This window comes from Ambystoma mexicanum, chromosome 4p (genome assembly GCF_040938575.1).
Source record: "Ambystoma mexicanum isolate Mex_15411 chromosome 4p, UKY_AmexF1_1, whole genome shotgun sequence".
NCBI classification, from domain to species: Eukaryota; Metazoa; Chordata; class Amphibia; order Caudata; family Ambystomatidae; genus Ambystoma; species Ambystoma mexicanum.
This window is the reverse complement of record NC_090927.1, coordinates 469,782,924-469,797,698: the sequence shown is the minus strand read 5'-3', so window position 1 is coordinate 469,797,698 and position 14,775 is coordinate 469,782,924. Positions and strand designations below refer to the sequence as shown.

Below are 14,775 nucleotides of genomic sequence, written 5' to 3'. Positions count from 1 at the left end.
TAGGGAAGTTACACAGAGATTCACTGACAAGTATTCAAATAAACTCTTGCACACAAGGTTTCTTGATTAAACAGTTATTAATGTGTTTAACAGTCAGAGAAAGCCTTCTTCAGAAAGGGGTAATATAATATTAACACTCAAATACACTTCAAAAATACACACTATTAATATTTCTAAATCAGTAAGTACCCTTTTGGGATGGCCCGCAGACACTACCTACACCCTCAGGTGACTTCAATAGTTAGGGTGCTGGGGGACATTAATATATCACTGTTTGCATTTCGAAAACTCTACTGAGGAGTGTCAAAGAAAAGAGATTTCAGAAGAAGAGCAGTATTCACACAATTATTCTTCAGCAGGTAAGTACTTTCAAAATAACCCCCCAATGCAAAGTCAGTTAACCCCTTCCTTGAAGGAAGACACAACACCTAAGCAGAGGAGAGAAGTCATTCAGGGCAGCCAATGTTAAATTAGCAAAAGTCAAGGTGAGCTGAAGCACTTCTTGCAGGTAATTAAAAGTCTTGCACAATGTTTTAGAAGACTTTGTAGAATAAGAAGAAATCAAAGTAGGGCCACAAGCTGATTAGGCTTGTGAGGTAAAGAAGCTGGCAGCAACTCTACAGATGCAACCGAGTCTCCAACGACGAGGGCAAGTGAGGTTACACAACAAGAGTTAAGTTCTCTTAGACTGTACAGTACCTTTTAGGTTGAAGAAAAGTGTAGCATATGACTTCTGTTCCTATGCAGCTCTGCAGATCCTGGTGTTCCTGTACCTCAGTCATGGGGACAAGAGGGAGGACTTCTGGGGACTCCTGCACTGCAATGGGACGGTCACCGCTCGCAACCGGCAATCTTCAAACAAGTGCCAATTCAGCGTTTCAGCTCCTTGTGTCTACCGCAAATAGCAACACTGCAGTTCCTGGCTGTCGAGATGGGCTTTCCTTGCATCTGGGGTCCAGCACTCTGTTGAGGTGGATCAGGCTTGGTCAGTCCTGCTTTCTGGGAGTCCAGAGGATCTTCCTGGAGCTCTTGGCCAGCCTAAAAGCAGCACACACAATCTGGTGTTCCTCTCCCTGGCTATTCGGTTCCAGCAGCAACTGCAATGGAATTTCAACCAGCTCCGAGAGGATGTCCAGGTGGCTTACTTTGGAGTTGATTGGTCCCATCAACTTAAAGGGAGAAATTGGCCTTGCAGGGGCTTCTCTGTCGATACGAATTTGGAGTTTCAGCACAGCAGCAGGGATTCACCAGGCAAACCAACCGTCCAGGAGTTGCAGCAGGCGTAGTCTTAAAGTTCTTCTTTGAATTCCTTCGTCTAGTGGTTGACTTTGCCTTCCAAGCCAAAAAACCTCGCCTTTTTGCAGGTTTCTGCCATTCATTCCAGCCTAGTTGTAAGTCACCCAGCAGGGTGGCTGTCCTTGCCGGACAGCCAGCCGTCACAATCATAGTGCATTCCTGTCTCCTAGGAGACTAAGCAGAGGGTGTTTTGGGCACCTCCCTCGCTTCCTGCCCCCGCCAGACACCTTGGAGGCAGAGGCGGGCTTCCAACCTTGTTTGGCGCGCATAGTAAATCTCAATAAGGACGAATGGCGAAAAAAGAAGACCGGGGCCATTTTGACAAAAGGGCACCATTGGGTGCTTTACTGCAGCTGTGAACATAGCTCGCTGTAACTGCACTCTACGATAGTTACAAGTAAGCCACTGCCACCAGCCCAGCCATTCATCGAGGAATGGGTAACCTAAAATTATTATATGAGAAGCTAGACAAAGGGGATACTAAGTAACCCTTCCAGCACCCTATTTTAAGATAGTGTGTGATGGGTCTAGAAAGTTACAAGTGTAAGCAAAGTCGATTTCACTTCACTGCTCTTGAAAACAATAGTTTATCCAAGAGAAGGTATTTAAACCTGGGGAAATCTGAAAGACCTGTGCCACTGCACTGAAGGTGCTGTGTGACACAATGTAAAAGATGATCGCTATGGAGTTTGTCAGACTCCACAACCAAGAAGAAACAGTTCAAATCACAGATGAAATACATGAGCGAGTGGGAAAAAGGGGTCTCTCTCTCTCCAGATTAAAAATGAAAAGTCCTAAAATACACCAAAGTTCCTGGGGGTCTCTAAGGTAGAGGGGAATTAGCATGTTTCTGAGAATTCTTCCTAACAGTGCGTCACCCTTTCTCAACTCTCATGCTTGACTTCCTTTCCATCTTGGTGGCCCTGAATCATGCTGTTCCCATCATCTTGTATCCTGAATTGCAACATTGTGTTACTACTGACTTCTGCAATTGTTTTGGCTCTCCCCTCTTGCTTCTCCTCTCTTTTTGACTGCTTACTCTGTTCTCTCCTCCTCTGTCTTTTCCCATCTCCTCCCCTCACTTTCTTCTATGCACTTTATCAGAATTGTCCCTGGACCTAGTATGATAGCAACCTCGTCTGTCTCCACCCCCCTCCCATTACTTGTTTTTTTCCTCGCACTCCCCTCCCGCACTATCTGAAATGTCATCAGTCCTAGTATGATAGTTGCTTGTTTTGTTCCTCCCCTCCCTTTCTGCACCCCTATCCCTATCCTTTTGTTTTTCTCCGGCTCTACCAGAAATGTCGTCAGGCCTAGTATGGTAGACACCTGTCTGTTTCCATTTCCTTCCCACTCTTCCTCTCCCTTCCTTGATATGATATGGCATTTATAATGCGCCTATATACAAGTGTTTCAAGGCGCAAAATCCTAAATTGTGGATATCTAAATATTTATTGTTTCGATGAAAAGGGTATTATGATAACACGCCTTTTCTATGTCTTAGCTCTTGCACTTTCTGAAATGTCATCAAGCTGAGTAACTATTTCACATCCTTACTGTTCATGGCCTGTAAGAATGTCATTATATTGTCCCCTAGTCCCTCCCTTGCCTTGAAGCACTTTGAAACACATTGTGTATAGGCGCTATATAAATAAACTATCATATCTCTAAATGCTGTTCATTTCTGGCCCATGCTTTCTAGCTCATTTGGGTCCTTGGAGATTTTGAGTCTGTTACCTCCTTGTTGAATGTATAAATCCACGGGTCCTTTTGTTGGCTGATCATGTGCCCGATTGAAGATAGACAGCCAAGATATTATGGTCACTTTTATCTGTTTTCTTGATCTTAAAATCAGTCACGTTCGCGTATAGGTTTTCTGATGCGAACATGTAATCAAGGGTTTGTTTCTCCTTATCTCTTCTACAGGTAACTTGAGCAGGGTTATCTCCATCTATATGCCCATTTACCATAAAGTGGGTCCTCTCTTCCAATTTCTCTCTCCAGGTGACATTACAAACCACCTTTATTGACTAGTGCACCTTGTTCTGCTCTGTACCTCCCATATGTCCCATCCCGTTCCCCATCACCCCCTTCTACACTGCCCTCCCCCCTCTCAACTCTCTGCCTTGTCATCATGACCATCTCATCTTTCAACCTTTCTTCACCCCCCACCCCACACCCTAACACCTCCTTCAGACATCACAACCTCATCTACCCACACATTACTAATACTTCCAATTCCATTGACATCGCCCACTGGAACACTAGATCTATCTGCAATAAAACCACAGCTGTCCTTGATTTATTCTTACGCCTCAGCCTCCACTTCCTCTGTATCACTGAAACTTGGACCCCCCCACAATACTTCTGTCCCTGCATCTCTCTCCTCTTCCTTACCCTCTTTCGCCCATTTCCTAGATCCTCATGTTGGGGTGGTGGTATAGGCCTTCTTTTTCACCCTAACCTTATCTCCTCCCCTTGTTCCACTCCTCTGCCAATCCTTCCCTCTTTTGAGTTTATGTACAAAATCTTTAATTATCTGCATGCCATATCGTTCCTCATTATTTAGCGCCTCCTGGACCCCTTGGTTCCTTCTATGAGGACATTGACTACTTCTTCAGCCTCATCACCCCCAGTCCCACCCCACTAAGCATACTACGTGACTTCAGTCTTCATCTCTCCTCTCTCATCCATTCTAGACTCGTACCTTCTTGCTCCTCTCTCTTCAGTGCAGTGGCACAGGGAAGTCTTTCAGATTTCCCAAAGGTTTAAATACCTTCTCTTGGTGAAACTTGTTTCCGAGAGCAGTGAAGTGAAATTGACTTTACTTACATTGTACATTTCTAGAACCAGCACACTGTTACAATAGGGTGCTGGAGGGGTTACTTAGTATCCCTTTTGTCTAGTTTCTCATGTAACAATATTATGTTACCCTTTCTACAATTAATGGCTGGTGGCCATGGTTTACTTTTAACTACCATTGGGAGTTTCTACCGTGGGCTGCGTTCGCAGCTGCAGTAAAGCACCCATGGGTGCTCATTTTGTCAAAATGGCCCGGTCTTCTTTTTTCGCCATTTCTTGCTGGAAGGGTCCTTCTTGAGATTTACTCTGTGCGCCAAACCAGGTTTGGTCCCTTTGTTCGTTTTCTTTGGCAGGATTCACGAGTGAATCCCGCCTCTGGCTCCAGTATGTCTGGCAGGGGCAGGTAGTGTGGGAGGTGCCCGATACTCCCTGTGCTTAATCCCCTTGGTTACAGGAATGCACCCAAAGGTGATTTGCTGGCTGGCTCTCCAGCAAGGACAGCCACCCTACGGTGTGATTGACAGCTAGTCTGGAATGAATGGGAGAAATCTGCATAAAAGGTGAGGCTTTTTGGCTTGGAAGGCAGAGTCGACCACTGGATGAAGGAATCCGAAGAAGAACTTGGAAGAGACGCCTGCTGCAACTCCTGGACCGTTGGTTTGCCCGGTGAAGGCGAGCGTCCCCCAGATAGCACGATCCTCCCCACAATGAGAGACAATAATGGACTCTCCCAAGATGGGTATAAGGCTAAGACAAAGTGCGGGTGAGCTTAAATGGGAGTTTATCGATCAGAATAGGCCATGCAAAGGACTCTGCAAACTCCGAGCGCTCTGTCTGACAATAGCAAAGACAGGCGTATATATTTACAAAAAGCGTCATAAGAACCTACAATGCTATAGGGGGCACAAGTTCGTTGGGATTGGGTGGCGACGACTAACTATAGGTGCTGCTGCGATGTGGTTTGCCGTGGTCGGTGGACGTCACTGGTTACCCTCGTGGGCTGGGCCGGGCCGGGCAGGTCAGCTGGGCTCATCCGGACGGTGTTGTTGTGCCAGCCGTGGCCAGTGTCGGTGATGAACGTCTTTCCTGACTTTCTGCCCTAAGGCCACGCACACCGCAGTCATTCAACATTGCAATATTATCTTCTCCGATAAATCTTCCAATAGGTTATTCTACAGGTTAATGCAACACAGGAGGAATGCACCTAGAGTAGGGTCTTCTGGTGATACATCAATACATGGTTACCATCGTCCTGTTGACCGGGTATCATAGGTCGCGAGGTTGGGTCTCAGGGCATGGGACGGGCTGTGCGAGTTATCATGTCTCATTAGAAGTCATTATGAATGTGTTCCTGTAGTGTTTCTATAATACTGGGTGTCCTAATTTTACAGGGGCCATTAACCTAAGGTGAGCCGTTGGGTTGTGGAGCCTAAGAAAGGGCGCCTTTGGATCTGTGTTTTAAGGCTGGGGTTTACTGCTGGGTTGTAAATAATTCAGGTGGCAGGCCGTGGCCTTGGGTGCTGCGGGGGAATGTGAATGTTTGAAGCGGCTCCAGCCGAATGGGGGGAGGTGGAGCAGAGCAGCACAGGCCTCTGCTTTTTCGTCTGGCAGGCTTCAATGGGAGGAAGGGGGAATGGCCTTGCATATGCTCACAAAGGTATTTTCCTCGTGTGTTGCAGATTTAAGTGGAAGAGACATAAACATTCACATAATATACAATACTCATTGAGTCTTTTCAAAGCTTATGTGTTGACACTGTTAGTGCCTTTCACATAGCTATTTCAAACGTGTTACCTATACGCTAAGTATTTAACAACCACAACATTTTGTTACATTTCTATACATGTGCGGTAAGCGAGGTAGCAGTAAGGTTGGTGGAGCACGCAGGAACAACCCGCTAATAAGACTGACGGCAGTGACACATAGTGAGCTTGGACGTACATATGGTGCATTTTCGTGCACCACTTACATGAGCTCCCAATAGGGTTGTATTTGTCTTCCTTTGCACTCTAGCAGCATTAGTTCAGTTATGGCATGGGACCTTGGGGTGCAGTCTTCTCGGCGAAACACATAACATGAAAACCCCCGGGACACTTTTACTATTTGCGCATAGCTACGGGGATGTGGGTACTTCATCCCAAATGTCATATAAGCACACATTCTGCCATCTTCATGGAGGTTACAGGTTTTTAGTCAGAAAGGTCATGGAGAGAAAAGTTTCATCATAGGTGGTTTGCTCATTAGTATTTGGGGACTCTGCTTTTGTCAGGGGACCATTTTACAGTTCTTTTCCACCACGGCCCTGCTGGTGGGTCATACTGGGAACAGCGATACACTGCGGAAGGTGAAATGTTACAGTGTTGGTATCTAACACTAGCTCATGTCCGTCTGTTCATGGGAACATGCTCTCAGCGGATATGCCAGAGAGCTGCGGCCACAGGGATAAGTGAAACTCTCCAAGGGTGGGGGCCGCGCTGTGGTGCACAGGGCTCAAACCATCTTTATTTCACGAAATGGTTTCCAGGGCCTAGGTAAATACAGCATGTTTGGTCAATGTCTTCAGCCAGTGGCCCACCCACCACCTGGGCCCTGGTGGCAGGGGGAACCCCTGACGAGCCATGGACTTCACAGGAGGGAGAGGATGCAGGGGAGGGGGGTCTCTTGGACCAATCCTCCCATACACCGGTGAAGCCCTGCTGCTGTGCTGAAGCTCCAAATTAGTTTTAACTAGAGCAGCCCTGCAAGGACGACTTCTCCCCTTGAGTTGGTGGGACCCATCAACTCCACAGTGAACTTGTCTGGACATCCTCTCAGAGCTGGCTGTACTTCCTTGCTGCTGCAGGAGCCGAAGTACCAGGGAGTGGAACATCAGATTGGAGTGCATCACTTTTAAGTCAGACCTGACCTGCTGGAAGATCCTCTGGACTCATAGTAATCAGGACTGACCAAGCCTGAGCCACCTCAACAGAGTGCTGGACCCCAGATGCGAGGAAAGTCCAAAGTGGTATCCGGTAGTGCTATTTGCTGAGATGCGAGGAGCTGAAACTGCGAAGTGACGCTGAATAGGCTTTGTCCTCTTCTGTCACCGACCATCCCTTTGCGTTGCAGGAGTCCCCGGAAGTCCTCCCTCTTGTCCCCACGACTGAGGCACAGGAACGAGATGTGCAGAGCCACACAGGAACAGAAGCCAGCTGTAACCATTCCAAAGGTACTGTAGAGTCTAAGAGAACGTACCTCTTGTGTAACCTCACTTGATCTCAGTTGTCTTGTCTTGGTTGCTTCTGTAGAGTTGCTACAGCTTCTTTACTTCACAAGCCTAACCAGCTTGTAGCCCTAGATTGATTCTAGTTTTTCTACAAAGACTTCTAAAACCGTGTGCAAGACGTTTACTTACCTGCACGTTTACTTACCTGCAAGTAGTGCTTCAGGTCATCTAGACTTTTGCCTGATTGACTTTGGCCTTGCCTAGCCCCCCGAATGACACTTCTCTCCTCTGATTGTATTTTTTTTCCTTCCTTCCTGGAAAGGGTTAACTTGCTCTGCATTGGGAGGGGTTCAAAAGTATTTACCTGCTTCAGAATATTTGTGAGCTATCTTGTTTTATTCTAAGAATCCTTTTCTTTGACATGCTCCTAAGTATTTCTCTAAATGCAACAGTGATATATTGATGTCCACAGTGTCCTAGCTATTTAATTCGCCTGAGGGTGTAGGAAGAGTCTGTGTGCCATCCCAAAAGTGTACTTACTGATTTAGAGAAACTGATTGTGTATTTTGGAGTGTATTTGGGTGTTACTATTATATTGCCCCTTCTGAAGAAGTCGTCGTCAAACTGACTGTTAAATTAATTGTTTAATCAAGAAACATTGTGTGTAAGAGTTTATTTGAATGCTTGTCACTGTGAATCTCTAACTCCCCTACTGCTCACATTGACCCCTCTTGAGATAAGCCTGGCTGCTCAATCACGCTACCAACCTGTGTAGGACAAACTTATACCAAAGATTGGGTTCCTATTGGGATCCTATTGCCAGGAGGACAAGGTTGTTGTAGTGCACCCAAAGGGTACTACTCCATATCTTGCCTAATACGCACCGTGAATCAATAAAGTCCATGAACATCATATCCAGCATTGGCCACAAGACAGTGATAGTGAAACCAGAATGTATCTGGACAGACTCCTGCAGAAGTAAGTTGGATGGGGGGGTGGAGGATTGAGGGGGGGGGGGCAGGGTAGAAGAATCGAGCAAAACGGGCAACACCTATGTGCGGGAAGGGTGTCCGGTGGGTTATGGCTCAGGGGACTGGAAAGTGTTGCTTTAAGAAACATCACTCCTTTGATGCTGAGGTGATGAGGAGAAGAAAGATCTTCAAAAGGAATTTGAGGCAAGCCAAGAAAAAACATCAGGGCAGTAACATCAGAAAATTAAAACAGCAATACAAAAAATTGATAAAAAGCCATAAGTGGCTTATACAGTAAAGAGACGCTGAATCAATGCTGCGTCTAGTGATGACAAAAAACACCATGGGAATCTGGAAGGTTTTGATAACTTGCATGCCCCACCAGGACTCTTTAGAAGCCAATGGAGTACCAGCTGAGGTCTGGTGTGAACACTTTGACGACCTGTTTAATACAGATGAAGAGCTGGGAGACACATTGGCGCTATCTAGAACTGGCCCGATTCAGCTGGCAAGTAACTCAAGGGCTCCAGGACCCGATGGCCTGACAAACTGTAAGCTAAAGGAAGATCTGGATGGCTGGGCAGGAGTAATGTACAATCTCTACTTCTGAAATTAAAAGATCCACGAGGATCCCCGAATCTTGGGGCATCTCAATTGTCATCCCCATATTTAAGAAGGGCGATAAGTCTAACTATAGACCTAGCACCCTTCTAGATTTAATGGGCAAGATCTTCGGGGCCCTAGTTCTGAAGGCCTTCAACACCTGGAAAAAAACACAGGACATTATGATAAATGGCAGGCGGGTTTTGAGAAGGCCATAGGGCATAGGCACCGCCCTAAACCTCTTCTTAACCAAATTAATTTGAGTGTGAAATCAAAGCCTAACCAAGAATATCCTGGGATAAATGAATCTCACCAATACTGGGGGCAGGGTTGGCAGTACCAGACCTTGAAACACATTACAATGTAGAACAGGCAGGTTTTACCCTTTATTGGTTGGGAGGCCAAAGGGAGAGTAGACACATGGAGGTAGAGAAGGCACCAGCGGCTCCAGTATCCGCACTGCCCCAGAGAGGGGGTGTAGACCCAGGAACATGATAGAACTCACGTGCGCAGCATGGCCACGCATAGAGCAGAGGTCAATGACAGGGGTTCTCTACTCCCCAGCACTGCCGGTACAGCAGACCCCGGTTATACCACTCATCTCAGAAAAGTGCTTCGCTAACCTCATGCAGAAACTGGAAATATGCAGCTACCATGACCTGTTCCTCGAGGGGAGGTTCATAACACTAGATGAGCTAAAGACCAGGGGGAGCCTTAACCCCCTGGAAGTGTTTGTATAGTAGGCTGAAAACACTCCAAAAGAAAGTTCCGGCTTTCCCAGAACAGCCAAGGGTTGCCCCAATACTTGACAAAACGCTTACCAAGGGACAGCACAGAAGGGTGGTCTCGGTCATGTACACCATGTACCTGTGCTTCAGACCACAGATCTCGTCCCGAAGGAAAAATGGGAAAGATCCTTAGGACGCGAGATAACTGGGGAGGATTGGAAATACTGCTGCAAGGAGACTAGGAAAGTAGCAATAAACGCCAGATACAAGCTGATCCACTGGAAGTACCTACACCAGTTCTATTATACCCCTGTCCAGATCCACAAATATTTCCCGGATGCACCTACTGACTGCACTAGATGCAATGAACTAAAGGCAGATTTTGTCCATATGGCATGGGGATGCCCCGCAGTGCACATCTTCTAGGAAGCAGTATATAAAGACAAGAGAAATCGTAGGTGTTGAACTAGAGCTAAATCCCATGACTGCTCTCCTGGGATGCACTAAAAAAATCCCTATGGGCAGAACGCGACTCACAGGGTTACTCCTACTATTAGCAAAGAGAAGGGTAGCTATACACTGGAAGGGCCCGGCATTCCCCAAAATGGAAGACTGGCACTGTGATGTGGTGAGATGAAACATTATGGAGGCTGGGTATAGAGGCCTGACATATTACTGCTCAAACCTGTTTACCATATGGGAACCTTACATACATTACCTGCTGAACCAGGGAGAGGGTGAAAATCAGGAACGTTAAAAGTGGTGTAACTCCGACCAACAAACATTAGAATAATCGTCATCCGGTGGAGGAAGATTACCTTCATACCCATAACTAAGCCCCAAAAAAGAATTGCACTCATGCAACTTGGCAAAACCGAAAAAGAAGCAACTTAACTACAAGTTCACCCGGTCAGAGAAATAGGAAAGATACCAATGCAAAGACCAGACAGATTCTTAATGCAATTGCAGGATTGTAAAGATGGTGATTACTGTGATGTTTCTTCTCTTGTATCTTCTTCTTAATTGAACTGTTTTACTGATTTGTTTTCTTTTCTGTTTATAAAATGCCAATAAAGACAACTTAAAAAAAAAGCTGCAAGTTAGGTACTGTACCCAGTTACCAAGTCATTTCACTTTCTATGGACCTCATTACAAGTTTGCCGGTAGCCTTGCCGGTAAAACCGTCAGGCTGCCGCCGAACTTGCAAATTTTTCCAGCGTCTGGCAATGGGGAAATACAGGGCAATTGCAACCCTGGCAGACCCTGTATTTCCCCATTGCCAGGCACCGGAATGCATTACTCCCCATTCCCATTTCAGCCCCAAATGGCTCAATGGGAATGGGGAGGTTGAATGCACTGCCACATTCGTGAATGGTGCCGGTGCCTCCGACATGGTCTGCTCACGGGTGCCGTTCTGCCCGCCAAGTCAGACTTGGCGGTCGAAAAGGCACCCACAAGCAGACCTCGTAGTTTGCCGGTCCTATATCAACGGTAACGATGTTACCGGACCGGCAAACCTATAAAGATGCCCTATGACTGTTAAAAACTGTACTCTCATAGGATTTTTGAGGGACTACAAAGCAATTTGCATTGTCTATGGGAATACTTTTTAGGTGATAGAAATCTTCCCCTCAGCGAGTATAGCTTTCTAACTTTGCATACTTACAAAGGGGCTTACCTTGTTAGTCAATTGCATTCATAGAAGTTAATGTCTTCACAAAAGCAAAAAATGTCGGTACTTAAAGATAAATAATTAAAGGGAATGTTGTATGCAACCCTATTGCAATGTTAGTTAGTTTATTCTGGGACAATTTCTAGTTAAAGGAAAGGTGGCGCTACTACCAAAATGGTTTTAAAGCCCTCTAGTATCGACCTGCCGAGAAGGCAAGAAGTAGTACGGGGTTCAAGACACTGCCAACCCTTTTAATAATAATAGGGCAGTGATGTGAATTATTCCTCAAACAAGAAGGTCTTTAACTTATTTCTAAACTGCAGCAGGTCAGGAATGTCTGATGCCCCTGGGCAGTTCCACAGTTTACTCCCTGCCATTGTCCCTGATCTCCCGAATAATCTGACTTTCTGAAACCTTGTAATTTGAGTAGACAAATGGAGGGATGATCTCAGTGGTCTGTCCGCGTTATACTAGGCAAACCACTTCTTAAGATATGTTGGATCTACTCTGTGTAAGGTCTTATGGATCAAGGTCAGGATCTTAAAGTTGATTCTGGCGTGGACGGGGAGACAAAGTTGTTCCCGATGTTGTGTGAGATCCAGATGGCCATGTTTGGAAGTCTTTGAAGGCGGATGATCTGCTGTTTGGTAATAACCGAATAGAGGGAATGACAATGGTCTAGTGTAGAGTTTTTGATGGTCCTGGCTAGATTAGCAGCATCAGTGGTCAATAACAGGGGATGCAGTTGTTTATGAATTTTCAAATCAAAGATTGTGGAGCTCACGAGGTGACCAACTTGGGGTTCCATTGATAATAGAGGAGTTGAAATAAACTCCCTGGGTTTTTCTGTTTTGTTTCCACTCCAACCAAATGTTTAGTCGTCGACAATTCAAAATAATTGGGAAGTTCTTTGGGCAGCATGCATGGCGAGCAAAGTCTCTGCTTTTGATTGATTTAGTCCTAGCCAGTTGAGACATCCACTCGGAGATGTCTTGAAAGACTGACTGTACATGAGCTAAGCTAGTCTCAATGACAAGGCAATTTAAAGATTATTTGTGTATCGTCTGTCTATTATTGAAAGCACACCATGTAGTTCATCAGTAGTTTGTGCTTAACGCCTCCCTCTTCCCACATTTCCTATTCGACACCCATGACCACTACTATCTGCCTCATACCACCCATTCTTTGAAATAAAGCAAGCTCCAGTGCACACCCTCTAAGGTCTCCTAGTCCTTGAACAACACAGCCAGGTTGGACGCCAACCAATATCTTGTAAGCTGGCCATGTGGGGTAATCACCCTGCAACAGGCACACAACTACTTATTTCTTTGCATGTGGACATTGACCTTCAGTAGAGTGGTTTATAGAATACTCTTTGTATCAACACTTTAGCAAAAAAAACTTGGGATCTTTATGCTATTACAGGATAGACCCCATAACCTGCTTCTCTTTCAGGACCTAAAGTACCAAGAGGGTGAGCAAATGTCAAAAGTGGCCTTATAAGACCCACTTACATTAACTGCCTGCTGAATTATTTTAATGATCATTTTAATAAAGAAAATGCACACCTATTGCATGTACAGCAAATTCAACAGACTTCCAGAACCAAAATCTCAAGTGTCAAACAGTTTGGTTTGTTGCTTTGTTTAGCAGTCATAAACTTTGTGGTCACCTCCACCGTTTATTTTATATTGCAAAGTAAGTTTTGGCGGTAGTGTTTCAAAATCTAATGTCTACCCTATTACCTTTCAGACTGTTGAATGTGAAGAAGGTATTGATGAAGATGAAACTCTCAGGGAAATGGTTGAGTTAGCAGCTCAAAGATTGTATGACGCCATGAACCCAGTCACCTGATGCAACCAACGAATATAATTTTGTGAATGTAAAGAGGCGTGAAATCCGTTTTCTGTTTTTATATAAATAAAATTATAAATTCTTCTAAAACTGCTATCACTGTTTTTGTTTACCGCATAAGGGTAAAATGGATCATGGTTTTCCTCATTCTTCAAAATGCATTACTTGTCTATGTCAGTAAATGCCTATGAAGGCAGTTGTTTTACTCTGGGTAAAAGAGTATGGTGCTCCCTTTTTAAACCTTCAAAAAACTATTATTTTAAACTTCTGTATGGTGATGATAACTTGATATTAATTTGTGGAACTGCATATGCTTTCAATTTGTCAAATGCGTTATTTAATTTGATGTTGATTGATTACATGTGCACAAGAATCTGAGATTCCCATTTGAATGGTTTCATTGTTGAATGCAAATGCTGTTAAAGTAGCCCCCAGCAATGTTAAATGATACTAGGAACTCACTGTTTTGGAAGGGAAGTGTTAGGCCTGTTTTTCTAAAATCCAACTAAGGGCTTCATAAAACCATACATCTGAGCCAGTGCATAAACTCCACTCTTAGCATAAGGCTGTACCACCTGAGAATGTTGGTAGGATGGACAGGGCAGCCAGACTTGCCTTAGGAGGGAGGGAGAGAGAGAGCTGTAGCTTGGTACAAAGAAATTGTAGCATACATATAGTTCAAAGAAACACTGAAACACTATGTATTGTAAAAATAACGGGTTTATTTAAATATAAGTAGACCAAGGTAAATCCTGAGTAAATGAGTATGATCATATTCTGCCACCCCTGGGGCATACTTGCTCGGCCTTTTCCCTAGAAGGGGAAAGTATGGTAAACACATTACCTGTACGAAATATCTGATGTGTGTAAAAGGTGGATAGCGATGGCCTGGAAAGCACCCGGGAGACCTAGAATAGAAGCATGGCAGTCGGTGATCTGAGAAAGTAGGCCTTGACAGAATCCACTGCCTGGCGCAGTGCAGTGCAAAGTGCATCCGGAGATGGGAGCGAGGATGTTAATGCGTGGGATGCTTTGGTACAAGCGCTTCCCCCCCCCCCGCCCCCCCTCAGATGCACTTCCCCCATGATGCTAGATGTGTAATCATGCATAACTGAGATTGGTACTGATGGTTGATGCTGGTTGGAGATGGGGGTGTGTGAGAAATTGCCCTGGGGGTGATGGGATGATGTTGTTGCATATATAGTAGTATCGAATGCGGCTGATGTATCTTCTTGGCACAGTCAGATGGGATAGAAAATATCAGCCTTCAGGACATGATTTGCGGCTTGTAAGATAAAGCATAACAAACAATGGCCTGTGGCTGGCAAAGACTGGGAATGAGTTGGCAATGGGGGGGGGGGGGGTATTTCGAAAAGCGAGGGGGCGGGTGTTAAGTTTTGTCAGGGACAGGCTTTGTGCAAGCGAGCTGGCCCACATGAGATGTAACCAGTTTCCTATTTGGGAGGTCGAGCTTTGTGTTTTGTGAATTAAAATGCCAATAAAGTGTTTTAAGAAATAATACTATCACATTATATATAAACACAGTTATAAAAACCAACGCAATACAGCCCAAAGTATAACCTTATTGTGAATAGCAATTGGCAGTTCAAGGTGAGTCAAACCTATTACACATTCAGAATGCAA

General features: G+C 45.1%; 1 protein-coding gene across 2 annotated transcripts in view; it reads left to right on the top strand.

Annotated features, from left to right (window-relative positions):
• The window catches only part of CPSF3 (cleavage and polyadenylation specific factor 3), a 421,648-nt gene extending 408,427 nt beyond the window's left edge, over positions 1 to 13,221 (top strand). For both annotated transcript variants that reach the window (XM_069606000.1, XM_069605999.1), the window contains one exon: positions 13,030 to 13,221. In XM_069606000.1, coding sequence (XP_069462101.1) covers positions 13,030 to 13,131 — 102 coding nt within the window. In that variant the 3' untranslated portion in view covers positions 13,132 to 13,221. The remainder of the gene's footprint in view (positions 1 to 13,029) is intronic.
• Positions 13,222 to 14,775: the final 1,554 nt, after the last annotated feature.